At 40.2% G+C, this 23,750-nt stretch overlaps 2 protein-coding genes and 1 pseudogene across 2 annotated transcripts; 1 reads left to right on the top strand and 2 right to left on the bottom strand.

Annotated features, from left to right (window-relative positions):
- Positions 1 to 5,266: 5,266 nt before the first annotated feature.
- Positions 5,267 to 6,493, bottom strand: LOC147923783 (uncharacterized). The gene is made up of 2 exons (XM_087496544.1): positions 6,415 to 6,493; positions 5,267 to 6,117 (listed from the first exon to the last, which is right to left on the bottom strand). Exons 1-2 carry the CDS (start codon positions 6,491 to 6,493, stop codon positions 5,267 to 5,269), a joined length of 930 nt encoding a protein of 309 aa, XP_087352670.1.
- Positions 6,494 to 7,145: 652 nt separating this feature from the next.
- On the top strand, positions 7,146 to 9,547 carry LOC147923782 (uncharacterized; annotated as a pseudogene).
- Positions 9,548 to 9,552: 5 nt separating this feature from the next.
- LOC147923781 (uncharacterized) lies at positions 9,553 to 12,450 on the bottom strand. Its single transcript, XM_087496418.1, has 2 exons — positions 11,701 to 12,450; positions 9,553 to 9,570 (listed from the first exon to the last, which is right to left on the bottom strand). The coding sequence occupies exons 1-2, from the start codon at positions 12,439 to 12,441 to the stop codon at positions 9,553 to 9,555; spliced, it is 759 nt and encodes a 252-aa protein (XP_087352544.1). The 5' UTR covers positions 12,442 to 12,450.
- Between the last annotated feature and the right edge of the window lie 11,300 nt (positions 12,451 to 23,750).

The raw sequence follows: 23,750 nt of genomic DNA, 5'->3' as shown, positions 1-23,750 counted from the left end.
TGTAGCTAGTTGGATCGCGAGGTGCGATGTGTGTCAGCTAGTGAAGGCTGAGCATCAGGTTTCTGGCGGGTTGCTGAAGAGTCTACCCATTCCTGAGTGGAAGTGGGATATGATTACTATGGACTTTGTGGTAGGATTGCCAGTGTCCAGGACGTTTGATGCTATTTGGGTCATTGTGGACCGGTTGACTAAGTCAGCACATTTTCTAGCCATTAAGAAGACTTATGGAGCGGCGGCCTTGGCTAAGAAGTATGTGACGGAGATAGTCAGGTTGCATGGGGTGCCAACGAGTATCGTGTCTGATAGGGATTCTAAGTTCACTTTAGTGTTCTAGAAGGCATTTCAGGCAGAGATGGGCACTAAGGTGCATATGAGTACAACTTATCATCCCCAGACAGATGGATAGTCATAGAGGATGATCCAGACGCTGGAAGATTTGCTGAGGATGTGTGTTTTGGATTGGGGTGGCCATTGGGCAGATTATCTGAACCTGGTAGAATTTGCTTACAACAACAGTTATCAGGCGAGTATTGGGATGGCTCTTTATGAGGCTTTGTATGGGAGGCCGTGTCGTACACCGTTATGCTGGACTCAGGTGGGGGAGAGGAGCATGTTCGGGGTAGATTTTGTTCATGAGACCTCAGAGAAGATTCGGGTTCTCAAGCTGAACATGAAGGAGGCTCAGGATAGGTAGAGGAGTTATGCTGATAGGAGGAGGAGAGATCTTGAGTTTCAGGTAGGAGACAGAGTGTACCTCAAGATGGCCATGTTTCGGGATCCGAACAGGTCATTGACTGAGACTAAGTTGAGTCCGAGGTATAGGGGTCCGTTCAGAGTGATTGAGCGAGTTGGACCAGTGGCATATAGACTGGAGTTACCTGAGGTTATGCATGCGTTCCATAAGATTTTCCATGTGTCTATGTTGCGGAAGTGCCTCCGTGAGGGAGAGCGAGTGTTGGCTAAGATTCCTGAGGATCTTCAGCTTAACATGACTTTGGAGGCTAGACCAGTGAGGGTTCTCGGGAGGAGGATCAAAGAACTTCAAAAGAAGAAGATTCCTTTGATGAGAGTCCTTTGGGACTGTGATGGTGTGGAGGAGTAGACTTGTGAGCCTGAGGCGAGGATGAAGGCAAGGTTTAAGAAGTGGTATGAGAAGAAAGCCGCGACTTGAGCTTGTCTAGCCTGGTCCCATCTGTAATCCGTGGCTGGAGCGGGAATGGAGTATTCCAGCCCATCTTTCTTGTTTACTCGGTCGCTTGGGGTGGTTGGTTGTGTGACTCAGTAACAAGATGAGGTGGTGTTCGGAGTACAAAGTTTATGTGAGGCGGGGTTTTGGAGGAAAGTTTCTTGAAATAGAAGTTTCCAAAAGTGGAAAGTGCTAAATATGGAAAGTTTTATGCGAGTTAGAATTTCTCCATTTTAGCTGTGGAGAGCCTTGGGAGGGCTTGTGTGTGGCCTTAGTGGCGGACTTTTGAGTCATTTGTGCCGTGTGTGGCAGTCTTTTTAGACATTGTGTGGCCTTTGTGGCAAGCTTTTTAGCCAGTTGTGTGGCCTTTGTGGCAGGTTGTTTAGCCAAATGTGTGGCCTTTGTGGCGGTCTGTTTAGCCAGATATGTAGCCTTTGTGGCGGGCTGTTTAGCCAGAGTGCATGTTGTCCTTCGGGACAGATGGCCTTTGTGGCGGGCTGTTTAGCCAGAGTGCCTGTTTAGGCGGTCCTGTTTAGATAGATTGTTTGGTCTTTGTGACGGTCCTGTTTAGGACAGATTGTTTGGCCTTGGTGGCGGTCCTGTTTAGGACATTTATTTGGCCCTTGTGGCATGTATATGATCCTTGTGCGGTCATGAGGTATTCCAGTGAGGGGATATGTGGTTGGTAGGGCATTATGATGTCTTACGCGAGCCACGGGAAGGAAACCTGGATAGGGATAGGACCCAAACGTGTTCAGAATTGTTTACTCGCGACTCTTGGAGGACTTAGGTTCTCCTAGTACTGCCATATTCTGAGACTTTGTGGCTTGGGAATATGGTTGGTATATCGACTTTGGATGACGATCCGGGGGCGCACTATAGGGTGGCAACCCGAGAGACGAGTTTGGATTTTTTCTTATATATTATGGCATGCGGGTTTAGGCCCGATGAGGAGCCAATATTATGGCATGCAGACTTAGGTCTGATTAGGAGCCAATAAAACTCAAGGTTTAGGCCTATGAGTAAAGGAAAGTCCAAAAGTCGAGAGCGAATGACGCCTGGAGCGTGAGTCTATCGCCTAGAGGTGACCTTCTGTAGATCGGTTGGAGGAGTGAGGGCCGTGGAGACGGTTGCACGGGAGTCCTTGGCTGATGGTTGTTCGAGATTTGAGGACGAATCTAGATTGGTGGGGGAGAATTGTAACATCCGCAAACCAAAAATTGGTTTTTCTGGATGGGTGTCGATCGACACCAAGGTGGTGTCGGTCGACACCATTGTTTTCAGGTTCGACCAGATTGCTTTAATCATCGATTCAGACCAGTTTGGTTTAAGGAAACCATTGAACCGAGTCTTAAAAGGGAGAAAACGACCTAGGGTCATGTTTTTGGTGTTGTCATGCCGCTTTGAGAGAAAAAGAAAGAGAGAGTTTGTTCTTGAGGTTCTAGAGAGAGTTTGTGAGATTTCAAAGCTTGGTGGGGGAGATCTTGCTGTCGGAGTGAGGATTCAAGGCTAGGAATGTGTGGGAGCTTGCTGGGAGTGTGGATTCGTCCATTGTTGGTCAGAAACTTCCTACAAAGAGGTGAGTGCATGACCATGGCTAATCTAAGCCTTTGATTCCTTGTTCTTGCTTGTGTGTTGCTTTGTTTGTGTGTTTTTCTTGTTGGGATTGGTTGCTACAGGTTCCTACGGATGTATAAGGCTTGGGTTTCGAGTATTGGACGATTTGGTGGAGTTTGGGAGCGAGATTCGACTCTCGGGTTTGAGCGGATCGCAGTTGCAGAGGGAGTTTCAATCGACACCACTTGGTGTCGGTCGACACCAGTGAAGCAAGCATCGATCGACACTGTGGGGTAGTGTCGATCGACACTGTGGGGTAGTGTCGATCGACACTGTGGGGTAGTGTCGATTGACACCGTTGAGCCAGTGTTGGTCGACATTGGCTGGTGTCGGTTGACACCTCCCTTCTAGTGAGTCGGTGTTCGTTTTCCTGGTTTGTATGCTTTGCTTGTTGATTGTTTGGAACATTGGAATCACTGTTGCTTGTGTGTATAGGTCAGTAGATGGGAGGATTGCCTCACTGAGTGTTTATAAAATATTCATGCATCTCAATTTGTGTTTGTGGTGCAGGTAAAGGCAAAGTGTGATCGTGGAATCAAGGAAATGAAGAGGAGGATGTACTAGGGACTCGATTGGATGTTGTTCGGCATTGCTAGGTTGCTAGAGTTGAGTCATTAGAAATATTGCTAAGTTGCTGGATCCATGTTTTCTGATGATTGGTTATTTGGATATTGGTTATGTTTTGAATATTGGTTATTTATATTTATTGGATATTGGTATTGTTATTCCGCTGTTGATTGTGATTATGGTTAGGTGGCTAGTGGGTATGGGACTAGTAGTTGTAGTTTAATTATTATATTTATATAATTATTATTTATTATTTTTTTAAAAAGGGGGTTGGGTCCTTTCACGCACCAAGGAGACTGCTTTTGTTGACTGTTGGAATCACACCAAGCAGTCGGTTTTAATTATTGGAATCACACGAAGCAGTCGGTTTTGTTCACAAAGAAAGAATATAAGAGAATCACTCTCAAAAGAAAAGGTTTTTATAAAAAAGTTGGATGTTTATTTCATTGCTCTTACATGAGTTTATATAGGAAAAGAAACTTGGTAACAAAGTCAAGTATTAACTATTCTTGAAACTAAAAGACAATAAAGATAGATGGTTGAATGAAGACTCAATTCTTAGTGTTTTCCCTTCCCAAGGTGAAGAGAATCACTCTATTTTCGTCACTCCTCTTTTGTCACAAAATAAAGTGGTTATTTTGGGCTTTCTTGGACTTGAATAAGGTTCAAAGTAGGCTGGACTTGATAGAATCATCCCTAATATAATTTCTCATGCTCTCTTTGGCCGAAAGCTCTTGTATTAGCCCATTAAGTGCATTCTTGATCTTTTATCTCTTTGACTCTTTGATCCAATTTGCTGATAAAAAACAACATGGACGGTATCATTTTTCACCTTTGGCTTAGTAGAATACACTCCTAGTTGCCATACATAATTCTGGAAGCTACTAAACCACCTAGACCTAAAACTCAAGTGAAGAACTAGATTCACCTCCTTTGAAAAATGAGGCGTAAATTTGTGGTTTGTTGGCCAAATCTTGTGTTTTTGGGCTAGATGGAAACATGAGAGATCCATCGACCATCCTCTAACTGATTTCATGTCGAAACTGTTGCTGAGTTGGTCTGTGTAACACAATTTTTTGCTCAGACGCGAAACTGGGACTGGGATAGATTTACTGACTTGAAATATCCATATTTTTCAAATATAAACCAATTTCAATGTGATTCCTATTCTCTGTGGTTCTAGGATGGATAAAAATTCCATAACAGTTTGGTTTATAGCTTGAATCCTTCTGGATTGGTCGGAATCCTCTGTTGAATGCTCGTAGGTCCAAATCGCATAGTCATGAGTTCACATGATTTGTAAAATGAGTAACTCCTTCATCTGAACTCTGATTCGACTGATTTCTCTTTGACATATGCTCTAGATGTGGTAAAAATGTATCCCAAGTGGTTGTTTGGCTGGAACAATTGATCTTCAACTTCGTTCGTGTTGAACAAAACTCAAGGATCTTATTGGATGGTATCATAATCATATCAAGAAGCGTGTTGAGTTCTTGTGGGAGTCTCTTGATCTATCCTACTCCGTTGACACGAGCTACGAATTTGTGTTAGAAGAGTTGGAAGTGATCAGTGAAGGAGAGTTTGAAGAAGTGGCAGCACAAGATTTAGTGAATGGATTTTGTAAATAAGAGAATGCAAAAGTTTTTAAACAGAACAAAAAAAAAATCGATGTTCCAGTTTTTTCATAGCAATTCTAGGCTTGTACATCCACACACCACACAGATCTTTGTCCTCTGCAAAGACAAGGGTTCAATATCAGCTAATTAATTACTGTTAAAGAAACATTATCATCACTTCTTTTTTTTTTGAATTTAATGTTAAATTATTTTTAAAAGAAAAATAAAGTTTTACAATGGATGAGTGTTACATTTCTCTAAGCAAATTCAGAGAGCTTTTTTAATAAAATTTTGCAGCAAACCAGACATGTAAGTTTGAAGCTTCACCTCGCTTGAGTGTACTTAATCTGCTACGGATATTCTTGTCTATGAACTTGATCATCTGCTCCACCGACGAAGAGTGTTCTCCATGCCTTCGCTCATTTCTTTCCCGCCAGATTGAGTGTATTGTATTCTGAAAAACATACCCCAATATGAACTTCTTTGTTTTGTCCAGAACGTTTCCTGCAAGCAGAGCAAAAACGTCTTTCCAGTGGTTCGTGAACGTATCCCCGAGTAGGTTCTTAACTAACCCCTCCCATACCGACTGTGAGTAAGAACATTGAAAAAATAAGTGCTCCCTCGTCTCCATAGGGTGACTGCAGAGGATGCAACTCGTGTCTGCACTTTGATTCCATGACTGCATCCGCTCACCTGTTGCTACTCTGTTTTTTGCAACCAACCAAGTGATGAAAGCATACTTTGGTGTTGCATGTGGGAACCAGATTGCTTTGTAGTCAGCCATTAATGGACGGGCCACATGAATATGATGCCATGTATCCTTGTTCGTGAAGGTGGTGCGGTAGCGGTCACTCTTCCCTTTCCACAAAGGCACATCCAAGGCACCTTGATTGCGATTAAATTGACACTGCTTTATCTCCTCCTCCTCCACGGCATTAAGTAGAGAGTTTCGATGTGTCTTCCTTCTTTGCGTTGACAGACCTTCCGCCATTGTACTTGTTTTCGAGATTCCCAGATCAATAAAACCCCAATCACCGAGTTTGTCGTGCATACAGCCCAAAGGGCACCAATTGTCAAACCAAAATGATGTTGATTCACCGTTATGGACTTCCACCTTGTAGAACTGTTTTGCTGCAAAATGGATAGAGCTGGATATTAGTTGATTCTTATTTTGGCACAACAAATTTTATCTCTACCCGAGATTCCAAAGATCCTTCGCCAAAATTGAGATCTTAAATTGCTTTATTAAACTGTGATAAAATTCTATATGTTCTGCTTCTGCACTGTTGCAATACATTTGCAAATTTTCAGGGACTATCCCACCAATTAGGGGAATGCTTATTTGATTGTGACCAAGAGTGATACAAATGAGATATTAAATTTTCTGCCGTTAGACATACTTTCTAAAATTGTCCCTATCAATATCACTTGAATCTGTAGGTTCATGTTTCTCTAATGTCCCCTGACACAATATTTGTTCAGCTTGTTGCAGAAGGCTCTTCAACATATCAAGATTGCTTTATATAGAGCCAACATGTAATCTTGACCAAAAAAACTACTCATTCTTCTCTTCACTTTTTAGTGTTTTCGATCAGCATTCACATATGTGTACGTCTCTTCAACATGTTAAGAATGCTTTATATAGGTATACCCAAAAAAAATTGAATTATTTTGAGAAAATAATAAAAACAACATGACACTCTTAAAGATGATGGAGTGAATGAGAATTAGTGAATTACTATATATGATTATGAATGCAGTAAATGAACAAGAGTTGAGTGACATTGGATAGTGGAGTTTACAACAGAGAAAAGAAGAAAAATATGTGTAGATCTAAATCTGACAGCATATGTAAGAAACCCAGATTTCATATGTGTAAAGAAGCAATAAGACTAGAGCAGTCATCCTCACTTGGTTGTATCAAGATAACTACTACATAGATTTAGATAATACTACATCTTTCTACATCTTATCTATTTAGCTTCTCTAGTCCTTATCACATTAGGATTTGGTTCTATCTCTATCTCTACTTCTCTACTAGTATAAATACTATTCTACATCTACATGAATACACAAGCTTTCTACAAACTATTTCATGGTATCAGAGCTCTCTAAATTCTAAATTTTTTTCTCAAAAGCTTCTTCTATGTTCTACAACTATGGCTACCAATCCTGAAACCAATTCTGAAACCAGTCTTGTTCCTCCAGCTCTTCCTGCGTCTACTGCTGCATCTACGGAGACATCTCCCTACTCTCTTCATCCATCTGACAACCCTGGTGCCCTTATCACCTATGTTCTCCTTCATGGAGATAACTACTCCGAATGGGCAACAGAGCTTTCTAATTCGTTGCAGGCTAAACAGAAACTTGGATTCATTAATGGATCCTTTGTTAAGCCTGCTGTGGAACCAGATCTTTCTCGTTGGTTGGCAACCAACTCAATGATTGTTGGGTGGATCCGTACGTCCATCGACCCCAAAATTCGTTCCATGGTGACTTTTGTTCCTGAAGCACACAAGCTTTGGGATAATCTACAACGCCGCTTCTCTGTCAAAAGTGGTGTCTGCATCCATCAACTCCGCGATCAAATCAACAATTGTCGTCAAAACGGCCAAACAGTTCAAGAATTTTTTGGTCGCCTTACCAAACTTTGGGAAGATCTTGACACTTTGAAGATAACTCGTTCCTGCTCGTGTGATGCCTCTTCAGAAATTGAGAGAGAACGTGAAGACATAAGGGTTCATAAGTTTCTCTTTGGCCTTGATGAATCTCGTTTTCGTAACGTACGTTCCAAGATTATTGATGAAGAACCTTTACCTGACCTCAACACTGTCTACTCACGTGTCATTCGTGACGAATAACATCTTAACTCTGCTTGCATCACCGAAGTCAAAGCCGAAGCTGTGGGTTTCTCTGTCACCACCGATGGATCCAAACTTGATGACTCTCATGGTTCTATAGTTACCGCTGCTGCTGCTCGCTCACGTGATCCAAACCGCTACTGCTCTCGCAAGGGACATGACAATTCTGAATGCTTCCTCCTTCATGTTTATCCTAAGTGGTGGCAATAGCAACAACGTCAAAACGCTTCCTCTGGTTCTGGTCAACGCGGACGTGGTGGTCGTTTCTCTACCTCGGGTTGTGGTCACGGCAGATCGAATCCATCTCGTGCTATCTCTAACAATGCCTCAACTCCATCGAACATAGGATGGAATACTGATCAGATAACTCAACTAATGCAACTTCTTCAAACACCTCGCACTACAATCTCCTCTGAAAAGCTGTCCGGTAAAGCAAAATACTCTGATATTATTATTGATACAGGAGCCTTTCATCACATGACCGATAATCTATCTCTTCTAAGTGACGTCTTGGACATTCTACCTTCTGCTGTTACTTTCCCGGATGGGAACTCATCTTGGGCTGTGAAACGTGGCAAACTTGTTTTAAGCCGCGATTACTATCTCCTTGACGTCCTTTATGTCCCAGATTTCAATTGCACATTGATATCTGTCTCTCGTTTACTAAAACAAACCGGTTGTATCGCCATATTTACTGATACTTTATGTGTCTTGCAGGACCGTTTTACGAAGACCCTGATTGGAACGGGGGAGGAACGTGATGGGGTTTATTATTTTACGGGTGTCACTGCTGCAAGAGTACATCGAATTGCTGCTCATCAAATCTCTCCAGAACTTTGGCAGCGACGTCTAGGACATCCTTCATCTCGTGTTTTGTCTTCTTTACCGGTTTTCTCTGATTTGTCTTTTGATTCACACAAACAAACTTGTGAAATTTGTTTCCGTGCTAAACAAACACGTGAGGTTTTTAATAATAGTACGACCAAAGCGTCTTCTTCTTTTTCACTAATATACTGTGATGTTTGGGAACCATATCGGATTCCCTCTTCATGTGGTGCAAGATATTTTCTCACTGTCCTTGATGATTACTCTCGCGCTGTGTGGACATATTTGATGTTAGAAAAATCAGAGGTGGCTCAATTACTTAAGAACTTTGTTGCTTATGGTGAACGACAGTTTGGTTCTCGTATCAAGACAGTTCGCACGGATAATGGCAGTGAATTCATGGTCTTATCCTCGTATTTTAGAGAACAAGGAATTGTGCATCAAACCTCTTGCGTGGATACACCACAACAAAACGGTCGAGTAGAGAGAAAACATCGACACATACTTAACGTTGCTCGAGCGTGCCTTTTCCAAGCTCGTCTTCCTCTCATTTTCTGGGGAGAAAGCATTCTCACTGCAGCTCATCTAATAAACTACACTCCTACTCAAGCTCTTCAGGGAAAGTCACCTTATGAAGTCTTGTTCAACACTCCACCTGATTATACTCAACTGCACGTCTTTGGTTGCCTCTGCTTTGCACACCGTCGCTCCCGGGATAAAGACAAGTTTGGAGATAGAAGCCGACGGTGCATTTTTGTTGGATACCCTTACGGCAAAAAGGCGTGGCATCTCTACGACATTGCCAACAATGAGTTTTTCACTAGTCGAGATGTTATCTTCTCCGAGGATGTGTTTGCTGGTGTTGCAGATACTGACTACGTTACACCACCAATGAACTCTTGTGATCCACTGGTCGATGATTGGTTACTCCCTAACCCCTCTGCATCTCCTCCACCGTTGACGGTTATTCCTCCGTCATCCTCGCCAGCTCAGATTGACACACCTTCGGATGTTTCTCCGCCTCCGTCTTCACCTCCTGCAACTCCTGCACCTCCTGCAGATCCTCCTACCACTCCAACTACTTCTTTTCCGGGTCTCCCTGATCTACTTGGTAAAGGGCATTGCTAGAAACTACCTTCTGTTTTGTTAAGAAATTATGTGACTCACTCTGTTCTTCTAAATAATAAACTCGGTCCGCTTCTCTCCTCGACTGACCTCTGTTCTTCCATAACGGCCTCAGGTACGACTCCTTACCCTATTGCTGATTTTGACACTGACTCCCATTTCTCTCCATTGCACCGTGTGTTCATGGTTGCAGTCTTACTCTCCGATGAGCCAAAGTTTTATCAGGATGCTGCGAAAATAAAATTCTGGTGCGATGCAATGTCTAAAGAAATCAATGCCCTTGACATCAACAACACATGGGATATTACGGATCTTCCTCCTGGCAAGAAAGCACTCGGCAACAAATGGATTTACAAGAACAAGTTTTGATCTGATGGCTCTTTGGAACGACATAAGGCTCATTTGGTGGTCCTTGGTAACAATCAGCGAGAGGGTGTCGATTATAAAGAAACATTTTCTCCGGTTATCATGCTCAAGATGGTCCGTTTTCTGCTACGTCTTGCTGCTGCAAAGAATTGGGAGGTTCATCAGATAGATGTACACAATGCTTTTCTACATGGTGATCTAACAGAGGAAGTCTACATGAAGCTTCCTCAAGGGTACTCTTGTTCTGATCCAGCTAATGTGTGTCGTCTCAAGAAATCCTTATATGGCCTTCGTCAAGCTCCGTGATGTTGGTTCTTTAAACTTTCCAAAGCTCTCCGCGAGTTTGGTTTCTCCCAGAAGTATGCGGATTATTCTCTGTTCTCTAAAGTTTGAGACAATGTTTGCATTCATATCTTGGTATATGTTGATGACTTTGTCATTGCATGCAATGATCCTACGGCTCTTTAGCAGTTTAAAGATTATCTCCACAAGTGTTTCCATATGAAAGACCTAGGCAAACTTAAATACTTTCTTGGCATTGAAGTGGCTCGTAGTGAGGCTGGTTTCTTTCTCTCGCAGGGAAAGTATGCATTGGATATTATTGCAGAAACTGGTCTCTTAGGCTGCAAGCCTGCTCCAACACCTGTTGAACAGAATCATGGTCTTGCTGTTGCCACTGGTCCTTCCGCTGATGTTCCTCGCTATCGTCGTCTCGTGGGCCCTCTCATCTATCTTGCTAACACTCGTCCTGAACTTGGCTACATTATTCAGCTCTTAGCATCGTTTATGCACAAACCGCTTCAAGCTCATTGGGAGGCTGCTCTTCATGTGGTTCGATACCTAAACGGTTGTCCTGGTCAAGGCATTTTGCTAAGCTCCAGTCCTAATCTCCGTGTCTCTTCGTTTTGTGACGCTGACCACTCTGGTTGTCCACTTACTCGCCGTTCTCTCAGTGCTTACATTGTTTTTATTGGCGACTCACCAATTCATTGGAAGACAAAGAAGCAGAAAACAATCTCTCGTTCCTCTGCAGATGCGGAATATCGCGCTATGTCCGACACCCTGTGTGAGCTCAAATGGTTTAAGGAGCTTGCCGAGTCTCTTTGTGTCTCTCATTCCGGCCCCATGCATTTGTTTTGTGATAGCAAGTCGGCCATTTATATAGCCTCCAATCCTGTCTTTCACGAAAGGACAAAGCATATTGAGTCCGACTGTCACCAGGTTCGGGATGCTGTTCTCGATAAGTTTATTTTCTTGGAACATGTCTCATCTCGCACTCAGCTTGCTGATATACTGACAAAGCCTCTGCCGGGACCCCAGTTTCATGACTTGCTCTCCAAGCTGGGTATTCGCAATCTCACACTTCCAGCTTGCAGGAGGGTATCAAGATAACTACTACATAGATTTAGATAATACTACATCTTTCTACATCTTATCTATTTAGCTTCTCTAGTCCTTATCACATTAGGATTTGGTTCTATCTCTATCTCTACTTCTCTACTTGTATAAATACTATTCTACATCTACATGAATACACAAGCTTTCTACAAACTATTTCAGGTTGGTTAAAGAGAGGCCTAAACATCTCAAGAATTCTAGTCCTAGGGTTTATCACCTTTGGTTGTGATGTTTCAAATAGAGACTTCCACAAATAAAGAATGTTAGACTTTATGGCTTCTCTCGCAAACCCATTCGCCTCTGCTGAAACATCTTTGGAAGACCTCAACTTCTCCTCTAGCTTCTTCAGCTCTTGGTTGTAATGTTCAAAATCAGATGGTTTCACTACTCCACCACGAGAGCTTTCTCTGTTTCTGAGAATCAAAACAAACCGATCCAATTCTCTGATTCCAAAAGTAAAACTCTGGCCAGCCTTTACGACCAGTCCCCATTGGTTTGATTTGCCACCATCCTCCTGATAGACTCCATTCTTAGGTTTGATATATGTTTCAAACACATATAGGATGACACAAAACAACCTTCCTACCACAGGAGCGTTAATGTCTTTGTTCCCTGCATACTTCAATAGCCAAAGACAAAACAGTAACATAGAACGCATGTCATCAGATAACAAGAACATTGCTTCAGCCACAGAGAGCGAGAGGTCAACTCCGAGTCGCACGGCCTCCTCTTTCTGCTTCTCATAATTGGAAAGATTAATATCTTTAGCGTAAGGAGAATACCTAGATTGTGGTAACCTCTTGCTGTGACGGACAACACGGTGAGTCACTGATAACGATTCCATCTGTTTCGAGAGGATCGATATGTCTGAAGAATTCATAGTGGAGGGCTCTAGGTCTAGGATGCAGTGACAAACGAACCTCAAAACAAAAACAGAAAAATTGAGAGAATTGAAAAGAACCCTAGTTCGTAACTTTAACCTTCTGTGTTAAAACCTTTGAATGATATCAAATCTAAATTCGTAGAAAGAAACGAAACTAGTGACTCTCCTCGCTATTGTATTTGTATGTATTGTTCTCTGGAAAACTAATAAGAAAGAGTCATGGATACTTTTTCTTTAGACGGTTAAAAAGTTGTATATTATATAGTTAAGGAAACGGAAATAATATATTAGGAAAAGGAAATATTTATAAAGAAATTTATTTGGTGGAATTGTGTTTTAAATTAGAGAGAATATTTATTAGGCCATGAATATATGTTGTTTTTAAAATTAGTTTTGGATTTAGTTTTTAGTTTTTAGATTTTAGAATTTGCTATTAGTTTTTTTATTGAAAATCTAAAAAAAAAAATGGTTTTTGGTTTTTGAGAAAAATTAACATAAAAAAATCAAAAAACAAGATTTCCTAAATTATAAGATAATTAAAAATCTAGAATCGTGAAAAAGAAACTACGGCCATGAATGGAAGATGGTTTTTAAATGGTTTTTAGATTATAGATTTTGGTTTTTAGTTTTTGGTTTTTGATTTTTGGGATTTTAGTTTTTGTAAGAAAGTTATTTTTAAAAATAATTACATAAAGAAACATAAAAAATATTAAGAATCGTAAGTTTTCCTTAAGATCTCTAATTATGTGGATTCTAGTTTTTGTTAATATTTGTAAAGAAAAGTTAAAAACTAGTTTTCCTATATTTTAGGGAATCTATTTAACGTAAAATCTTGAATGGAGAAAAATTGGTTTTTGAAAAACAAAATCCAAAAACAATTGTTGAATCTACTTGCCATTCAAGGCCTACACCAAAATAGTTTTTAACCCATTGAGATTTGGAGTACTTTCTGCAGTTACTAAGCATGCAGATCAATAAAAGCTTTTATTTTATTTTTATTATTACGAAAAAATAGGTTTTACTTTGTACTCTCAACAACAAAAACTAAAAACCACAAGGTTTGGGGGAGGTCATTAATTCCTCTTAACTACAAGCAGGCGCTTGCGGCCGTCAAAAATATCTATTTATTAACAGGCATCTTTTTTTTAGAAGTTTTCTTAGTCTGTTGGTAAAAGTGGTTGGTTTGTAATGCTTTGTTCTAGAGTTTGAACCCAGCACCTCCAATTATTCAACAATTCTTTTTATTTTATTTAGGTAGTTATAAAAGTTATGTCTATTTGGGCTTGCGGCCCATAAATGTTCGATGCCGGTTCTGTCTCTGTAGTTAACATATTTCCTCAACTATACTATCATGTGCGCAAATTATTTTTTCAACTTTACAATAACTATACAAATTGCAGTCTTCAAACCAAATATCATTGGATCCCCTGATTTAGAAATCGCTAGGCGTTAGTCGGACAGTCGGAGAGAGCTTAACGCCTAATTAATGGGAAAATCAGAGATTAAACATAAATTAATCGGGGACTAGTTTTAAGGTTATTTTATTAAAGTAAAACTATATCGTGCTAAATATATGTATAACTCTATTAATGTTGAAAGAAAAAACATCAAACAAAATAGATTTATATTGTCTATAAAATTATGGTAAACACATAAATACATAATTTTAAAATAATTTTTTATGATTTTTATTAAAAGTGTGTACAGTAGTTATTGTAAAACATTACAAATTCTTAAACGGTATACAAAAAATTAAGCGGGAAGTTGTAACACCCGCAAACCATTTTTTTGGTATTTTGGTGAGGGTGTCGATCGACACCACAGGAGGTGTCGATCGACAATGGTTGTGGTCGGTTCGATTTTAATCGTCCGGTTTGCGTGGTTGGTTTAGGAAACCCTAAAATCGAGTTTTAAAAGGGGAACTCGACCTTTCTCTTCCCTTTTGGCCGTTTTTGACAAAGAAATAGAGAGAAGAAGGAGATTTTCGATTTTAGGAGAGATTTGTGAGTTTTCTTAGCTGTTCTTGTGAGATTTGGAGCTAGGAAGTATCTAGAGGCTTGCTAGGAGGGTTGGATTCGTTGCTCTTGGTCTGAATCTTCCTGCAAAGAGGTGAGTGCATGACTGAAACAACCCAACCCCTTTTTTTTCCTTTTTAATAATTAAATACAAGATATAATTAAGTATCCCATACTACTGAATTAAACAAACCAACCCACACACAGTAACCAACCAATAATAAACCAACATCCAATTACATGCACAACGGAAACATATCAATAATACAAAACCAATACAATAACACTTCTATCCATTCTATCCAGCAACCTAACATAACACTAACCAAGGTTCCAACAACATAACCAACAAATCTAATAACACACAAACGAGACCCTAGATCATCCTCCCTCCTCATTGCATGATTCCACGTCACAAACCTGCACACCACAAACAACAATTGAGATGCGTAAGTATTATCACAAATACTTAGTGAGGCCGTCCCTCCCATCTATTGGGTTATACACACAAGCATATGAGACCCTCAAATTTAAGCAAAACAAACAACACACAACAATACATCAAACCAGGAAAACAAGTCTCGACTGAGACCAGTGTCCGACCGATGCCTCACGGTGTCGATCGATGCTACAAAACAATGGTGCCGACCGATGCTAAACAGTGTCGACCGTTCCCTTCAAAATGGTGTCGACCGATGCTTCCTGGTGTCGATCGATGCCTCTTCTGCAGACACGATCGGCGCAAATCCGAACATCGAACTCTCCTTCTCAATCATCTCGAATCTGTCTCAAACTCACCAATGACCTCGGAAATCACTAGGAATCACAAAAGCAACGAACCCCAAGCAACAAAAACAACACAAACAACAAAGAATACACCAAAACAAGAGAGATCTCATGCTTAGATCAACCATGGTCAAGCACTCACCTCAAGAACAGGAAGATTGGATTTAGAAACGTGGAAAACAGCACCTCCAGAAGCTCCCCCTTCGTTTCCAGCAACAACTAACCCTCCTACAGCCTCAGATCTCTCCAAAATCTCCAAGAACAAGCCCAGAAAAACTCAAGAACGTTTTCTCTCTGTCTCTCTCTTTTTCCCACTAAGCGGCGACCAAAAAGAACTCCCAAAACCCTCAAACTCGTCCTTAGACGCTTTATAACACGATTTAGGGATTTAATTGACCCAAAACCGAACCAATTCGGCAATTAATCAACCGGCCGAACCCAGAAATTAGTGGTGTCGATCGATGCCACTAGGGGTGTCGATCGACACTCCTCCCAAAATCACAAAATCTGGTTCGCGGATGTTACAATTCTCCCCCACCAATATGGATTCGTCCTCGAATCCCGCAAAACCGTCCAACTGTCAAGGACCTCCGTGCCACCGTCAACACGGCCCGCACGTCCCCGACCGGACTAAATACCGTCAGCCAAGGTTTCTCGTGCACTGTCGCAACAGCCCGCACACCTCCGACTGAACCACGAGGTCTCCCTCTAGTCAATATACTCACATCAAAGACACTATTTGCTCACAACTCAGTGCTTCCCCCGTCCGTGGTCGCAACCAACGAATCATGCCGGCTCGCTATCAGGCCAACCGCCTTAAGCTACGGCATCCAGGAAGTCACTCACACACACACTCCCCCCGCTCTCAGGTCGCAACCTTCGAGTCATACCGGCTCACAGCCAGGCCACAGCCTACAGCTACGGTATCCCGGAAGTCTCACACGCCCACTACCCCCCGCTCTCGGGTCACAAACCCTCGAGACATACCGGCTCACTGCCGAGCCACGGCTCACAGCTACGGTATCCAGGGAGTCTCACACGCCCACACTCCCCCCGCTCTCGGGTCGCAACCCTCGAGACATACCGGCTCACTGCCGAGCCAAAATGAAACAACCCGACCACCTTTTTTTTTTCCTTTTAATAATTAAATACAAGATATAATTAAGTATCCCATACTACTTAATTAAACAAACCAACCCACACACAGTAACCAACCAATAATAAACCAACATCCAATTACATGCACAGCGGAAACATATCAATATACAAAACCAATACAATACACTTCTATCCATTCATCCATCAACCTAACATAACACTAACCAAGGTTCCAACAACATAACCAACAAATCCAATAACACACAAACGAGACCCTAGATCATCCTCCTCCTCATTGCCATGATTCCACGTCACAAACCTGCACACCACAAACAACATTGAGATGCGTAAGTATTATCACAAATACTTAGTGAGGCCGTCCTCCATCTACTGGGTTATTACACACAAGCATATGAGACCCTCAAATTTAAGCAAAACAAACAACACACAACAATACATCAAACCAGGAAAACCAAGTCTCGACTGAGACCAGTGTCGACCGATGCCTCACGGTGTCGATCGATGCTACAAACAATGGTGCCGACCGATGCTAGAACAGTGTCGACCGATCCCCTTCCAAATGGTGTCGACCGATGCTTCCTGGTGTCGATCGATGCCTCTTCTGCAGACACGATCTGCGCGAATCCGGAACATCGAACTCTCCTTCCCAATCATCTCGAATCCGTCTCAAACTCACCCAATGACCTCGGAAATCACTAGGAATCACAAAAGCAACGAACCCAAGCAACAAAACAACACAAACAACAAAGAATACACCCAAACAAGAGAGATCTCATGCTTAGATCAACCATGGTCAAGCACTCACCTCAAGAACAGGAAGATTGGATTGAGAAACGTGGAAAACAACACCTCCCGAAGCTCCCCCTTCGTTTCCAGCAACAACTAACCCTCCTACAGCCTCAGATCTCTCCAAAATCTCCAAGAACAAGCCCAGAAAAACTCAAGAACGTTTTCTCTCTGTCTCTCTCTTTTTCCACTAAGCGGCAACCAAAAAGAACTCCCCAAAACCCTCACACTCGTCCTTAGACGCTTATAACAACGATTTAAGGGATTTAATTGACCCAAACCGAACCAATTCGGCAATTAATCAAACCGGCCGACAACCCAGAAATTAGTGGTGTCGATCGATGCCACTAGGTGTGTCGATCGACACTCCTCCCAAAATCACAAAATCTGGTTCGCGGATGTTACAATGACCATGGCTTATCTAAGCTAAGATCACTAGTTTTTATGTGATTTGGTGCTTATGTGATTGTTTCTTTGAGTTCTCTATGGTATTTCGTCGCTGCTTTGGCTGGGTTTGGCTTCTGGGAATGCATGGAGCGGATTGGAGAAGATTGGAGGCAAAATTTGGAGTTTTTGATCGAAGAAAATCGCTGCTCGGCATCGGTGTCGGTCGACACCCAGTTGGGGTGTCGGTCGACACCAACGCGAGGACGGCTCGAGACTTTGGCGAGTGTCGATCGATGCCATGTGGATGGTGTCGGTCGACACAAACTAGGGTTTTCAGGAGTGTCGGGCAGGGTGTCGATCGAGACCAGTATGGTGTCGGTCGACACCAGATTGTCAGTGTCGGTCGACACCCTTCTTTTAGCTACGACGGATGTTGCATGCTTTGTATATTGCCTGGTTTGTTTTATTGATTGTTGATTGTGGCATGTAGGGATCTTATTGCTTGTGTGTATAGCCCAGTAGATGGGAGGATTGCCTCACTGAGTGTTTATCAAATACTCATGCATCTCAATTTGTATTTGGGGTGCAGGTAAAGGCAAAGTCTGATCGTGGAATCAAGGAAATGAAGAGGAGGATGTTCTAGGGACTCGATTGGATGTGGTCTGGCATTGCTAGGTTGCTAAGAGTTGAGTCATTAGAAACATTGCTAGGTTGCTGGTTTCATGTTTCTTGTTGTTGGTATTGGAATATTGCTTATGCTATGATTATTGGATTGTTATTGGATTTATTATTGGATTATTATTGGATATTGGTTTTGTTATTCCGCTGTTGTTTGTGAATGTGGTTAGGTGGCTAGTGGATATGGTACCACTAGTTGTAGTTTATTATTTACTATATTATATTTATTATTTATTATTAAAAAAAGGTTGGTCCTTTTCAGTTGGTATCAGAGCCCTTACGGTTCTAGGTTTGGGGTTCACATAGGTTTCTATTGTGATGTTTGGGATTGCATGTCTTGATTGATTATGTGAGTTAGTCAATTGTGTGTGGCATGGAGTCCTAGAACATCCTCTTCGAGCCGACTGTGTGATTCCACGGTGAGTTTATGTTTCTGTGTTATAATAGAAATTGTTTGCTTAGTCTTCTGTTCATGGTAGTGCAGATGGCTAGAGGTGATGCTGTGCTGGTCGTGGTCGTGGACGCAGACGTGGTCGTGGTAGGGGCAGAGTCCCAGAGGCTAGTGAGGTCGAGGACCATAGTGTGATAGTTGAGGATGTTGGTGAGTCGCAGGATGTTCCGGGGGATTCAGTGAGTGTGGCCAGGAGGGGGCGGTGTTGATGCTCCAGTGGCTGATGATGCTAGGGCTCTAGGTGTGGGAGTTCCAGCAAGAGGAGTCCCTGGTACTGACTTTGCGCTGTGCTAGCACAGGTGTTGGAGCGGTTACCACCAGTTGGTACCAGCTCAGGCTCAGTAGTGCCACCAGTGGTGGCGGAGGAGCAGCAGCCAGTGGCTGCAGATGTGGGAGTTCATGGACATTATTTGTCTATGCTCAAGAAGATGAGGGGTCTTTTCATTGAGAAGTTTTCGAATGGTACAGATCCTACTGTTGCGGATGCGTGGAGGACGAGTGTGGAACGTAACTTCCATACTCTGAGATGTCCTGAGGAGTTTTGGTGGACATAGGGGTCTACCATTTGAGTGGTGATGCTGAGTTATGGTCGAGATCAGTGGCTGCTAGGAGAGTGCAGCGGGAGATGACTTGGGCTGACTTCGTCTTGGAGTTCAACCGCAAGTATTTTCCAAGAGAGGCATTGGACCGGTTGAGGTGTAGTTCCTTCAGTTATCTCAGGGGACACGGTCAGTGCGGGAGCTGGACTTGGAGTTCAGTCGACTTCTATGTTATGGGGGTCGGACTATGGAGTCTGAGGAGGCTCAGATATTCATCGTGGAGGGCTCTAGGTCTAGGATGCAGTGACAAACGAACCTCAAAACAAAAACAGAAAAATTGAGAGAATTGAAATGAACCCTAGTTCGTAACTTTAACCTTCTGTGTCAAAACTTTGGAAACTAAATTTCGTAGAAAGAAACGAAACTAGTGACTCTCGTTGCTATTTGTTCTCTGGCAAGTAATAATAATAAGAAAAAGTATCCATAACTTCTGAGTTCAGACGGTTTAAAGGTATATTATATAGGAAAGGATAAGGAAATATTTGTTTGTCAAAAAAAAAAAATAAAGGAAAAGGAAATATTTATTATAAAGTTATCTAGGTTATACCTATAGAGATTTATTTGGATTTGGAGTGGTTTCTGCTGTTTACCCGTGCAGATCAAATAAAGGCTCTTTTAGTTTTATTATGGAGAATATTTATTATACCACCTAATAAAAGAAAAAAATATTAAAATTTTTGATATTTTTTATTTTAAAAAACTAATAACATATTATTACTGTATGATATATGTTGGTTAATTTGGGTTTATAAATAAGATTTATATTTTAAAATTATACAAAATTATATGTTGGTTTGGGATGACAAATGAAAATCAGAATTTAGATTTTACAATTAAAAAATTATGATATGTAGGTTTGTATTAACAAATAAGAATTAAAATTTAGATTTTACAATTAAATGGAGTTATATTTTGGTTAGGTTATTTTTTTTTTGTCATCTGATAGGAATCTTATTATATAAAGTTGAGTTTTCAAAGTTAGTCATTAACTGGATCATGACACGTATCAAGTTATCAATTTCAAATTTTGACATGTGTAAAAGTAAATATTTAATTAGAGGAATTTGCTTACAACAAAAATAAATAATTTATTTTAAAATACAGTATTAATAATGTAAAAGGATAATTAACAAATATTACAGAATTTATAAAATAATACAAAGTTTTATAAATAATTATAAGGAGATTATATTTATATTATAAAATTCGAAATTCTAATATTATTTACTTATTTTTAATTTTAAGTTATTATTCTACAAAAAAATATAGAAAAGAGATTAAGGAAAATATACAGTTAATTATTAATTCAAAATTTTATAATACTCACTTCTATATATAAACATAGATCGTCTCATATTTAAATAATTTAATCAAAAATACTGCTTTAAACTTTGTTTAATTGGAATTTTTTTTTTAATGGAGAGATAATTTTTTTATTTTTTTAAACCAAAATTTTCTCCAGTTGGGAATATGTAAGATTAATATGTTGACCAAAAAAAAGTTAATATATGCGTCTTTTTTTCAAATACTGTATTGTAAAATTTATTGTAGTATTTTTAGATTATTTTATTTAATTTATATTTTCATCTTTGAATTATTTGAGATTCATATATTACCGTGCTATAATTTTCTATTTTTTCTTTAATTATGCCAAATTAATTTCTTCTAATTCTCAACATTGATTGGTTGGTCATAACCCTTTTTTTTTTTTTGCAAACATAATTGTTACCATTATTCATTCAATTCCAGAGGGAGATAACGAGTAGAAGCTCATCAAACTAATGAATGGATAAAATAGGCTAATCAAACACAAGCTTACAACAAACATAGATAAATAGATTGGAAAACATAAATCGTTGTTGATAGATCCATAGGAGCTCAAAGACTGTAACACCTACGATTGCGGAAATGTTTAAAGAATTGATTTGGCCACATATGTCACCAAAATGCACTTTTTTTTTGGTCAAGAGTCCTGAGAGAACTTCATGATGGGTGACCTTCCTAGAAGTGATTGTCGGAACTGTGAGAGTGAGGACAAAACACAGGTAAAGATCATTTGTTGATTTGTAGGATCGGTAAACAAGTTTTTAAAGTCTCTCAGACGTAATAAACCGCTCATCGAATATGGGTCGGTCCACGGGCCGGAAAATAGATGTAAGGGCAACTTAGGAAGGTGGGCCCATGGAGTGAGAGTGGACATGGGCTCATTAAGCAAGGTGTGCGGTTGAGGCGTTACAGAGACAGAGACTACATCATGATGTGTCTACGTATACATTGCGAAATTTAACATTAGTTACTATCAAAAGATTTTGTGACGTTAGAAAAAGGTTTTAAATTTCATTGGTTGTTGGAGCAAGCCATTTTGAGATAGCAAAAAAGACGTGATCATGTTCTCTCCACACTGGTGGAGGGCAGATCTGAGGTTCTCTCTATGGTAGAGAAGGTTGGACACAAGGTTATCTCCCCAAAAGAGGAAGGTGGAGGAGGTTGGACGCAAAGTTCTCTCCATAATGCCACATATATTAAATTCCTTAAAAGCTAAGAAAGGATTAGGTGCTTCCGAGTTTCATCACTCTGTAAGTAGATGCTGCATTTTGTTGGGACATTTCATTCCCCATGAAGCAAGTCTTACTTGAGTTGGATGTATGTTTAGCTGGGTAATCCACATCATGAAAGAGTATCTTAGGGTTGCCTCCTTCAAACCAAATATCATTGGACCATGTCACTTATATTCACGAGGCCTTAATGATTCTCAGGTTAAGCCTTCTTGAAATGGTCAAAGCTTATGCCCTCAACAGTATATGTCTTTACCTTTGGACCTATATGGTAGAATAGTGGTTATAAAGAAAATGTGCATGTTTAGTTGCGAGTCGGAGGCTTGTAGAATCCATCCATTATAGTCACATGCATAAGTCACACCAGAGAATTTGGTGTCTAAGTTGCCCAGGATCAGTTTGGTCTAAGACCAAGAGTATCAAAAGAGGCCCAATGGTGACCATGAAGCAGAAGTCAACTACCTGACCATTTGTATGAGGTCTCAACAGAGCATACCCAATACTAATGGACCGCTTAAGCAAAAAATATTTGTAAACTAGGGAACAACCGATGTAAAATAGGAGTTTATTGTTTTAATACCCTCAGACTTAATATTTTAGTGTTTAAAGGCATTTCCAGCCCTACTCTAGTTGTAGAGTCAAAACTCTATTGTAGAGCAACATTTGCTCCAGATTGCTCTATATATAGAGCAACTCTGTTTTCACCTCTATTTTTTACACTAACTCATGTTCTATTATAGAGTTACTCTATTTAGAGTAAAAAATAGAGATATACATTGGAGATGGTCTAAGGACATACCCATAAGTGAAAATGAGAAGAGGGGATCACACAAGTTAAATAGTATTTATTTTTAATAAAAATTTTGTTTTTTTTTTTTTTGACGATAATTTTGTTTTTCTATTAAATTTTATTTAGTATTTTGAGTTAAACCATTATGATGTGGACATGTGGTAGATCAAAGATGTTTTAGAGTATCTCCATCAAGGAATGCAATGAAAGTATCTTAAAACAAATTTTATTCTTAATTTTGAAAAAAGTGAAATTAAGAACTTCTTAAGAAACTTTAATATTTCATAGGTCCATTGAAGGTTGTTAAATTTGAGGTTCTTAAAAATATTTTTGTGTGTAATTGTAAATTATTATGGTATTTTGTTTAAATTTATAACACATTTATACTTTTAAAAACTTAAAAATATTGCATTCAATAAATGACAAGTACAAACAAAAAGAGTTGAGTGTAGTATACAAGCAGATACAAGAACTCAGACAAAACACAAACTCGTAAACAGAAAGAGAACTATATTCATCGAGGGATATATAGACATAAGAACAAAAAGAGAATAACCTGTTTGAGAGAATTGGGCAAAGAGTGACTTGAGCTTTGCTACTACGCTCACCAGAAGGCCTTGAAGGCCTTGAAGCACAAGATCAGTAACTGCGGCTCCGTAGTGACCAAGAACAGCAAGAGACATACCAGTTACGTTCAGCATCTGAACTTTCACTTTCGTCAAGTACGAACCAGCTTGGGCCAAAAGGAAGGCAACACCTTGATAACAAAGACATGTCCACAAAACGCATGAAACTCACATAACATAGAGAAAGCAATCAGACCATGCCATAACACAAGTAACAACAAAAACAGAGAGACAACCATTGATCACAGACCATAACACATAAACACAAACATTGATAACTGATCACCGACCATAACCATCAATCTCATAAACATTAGAACAAAACAAAAACACTGATAATTGATCACAGACCATAATGCAAACCCATAACAGCTTTGAAAGAACATAACACAAACTTGATCATTGATAACAGAAGATAACACAAACTGATTCAAGCTTTAGAAGAACATAAATACAAACATTGATCAAAAACAGAAACACAGTATCTCTATTTCAATATCTCTACCATCTGTTG

This window comes from Camelina sativa, chromosome 17 (assembly GCF_030686135.1).
Source record: "Camelina sativa cultivar CO46 ecotype springtype chromosome 17, ASM3068613v1".
Taxonomy (NCBI): domain Eukaryota; kingdom Viridiplantae; phylum Streptophyta; class Magnoliopsida; order Brassicales; family Brassicaceae; genus Camelina; species Camelina sativa.
Note: the sequence above shows the minus strand (reverse complement) of the source record. Positions and strands in the feature narration are given on the sequence as shown.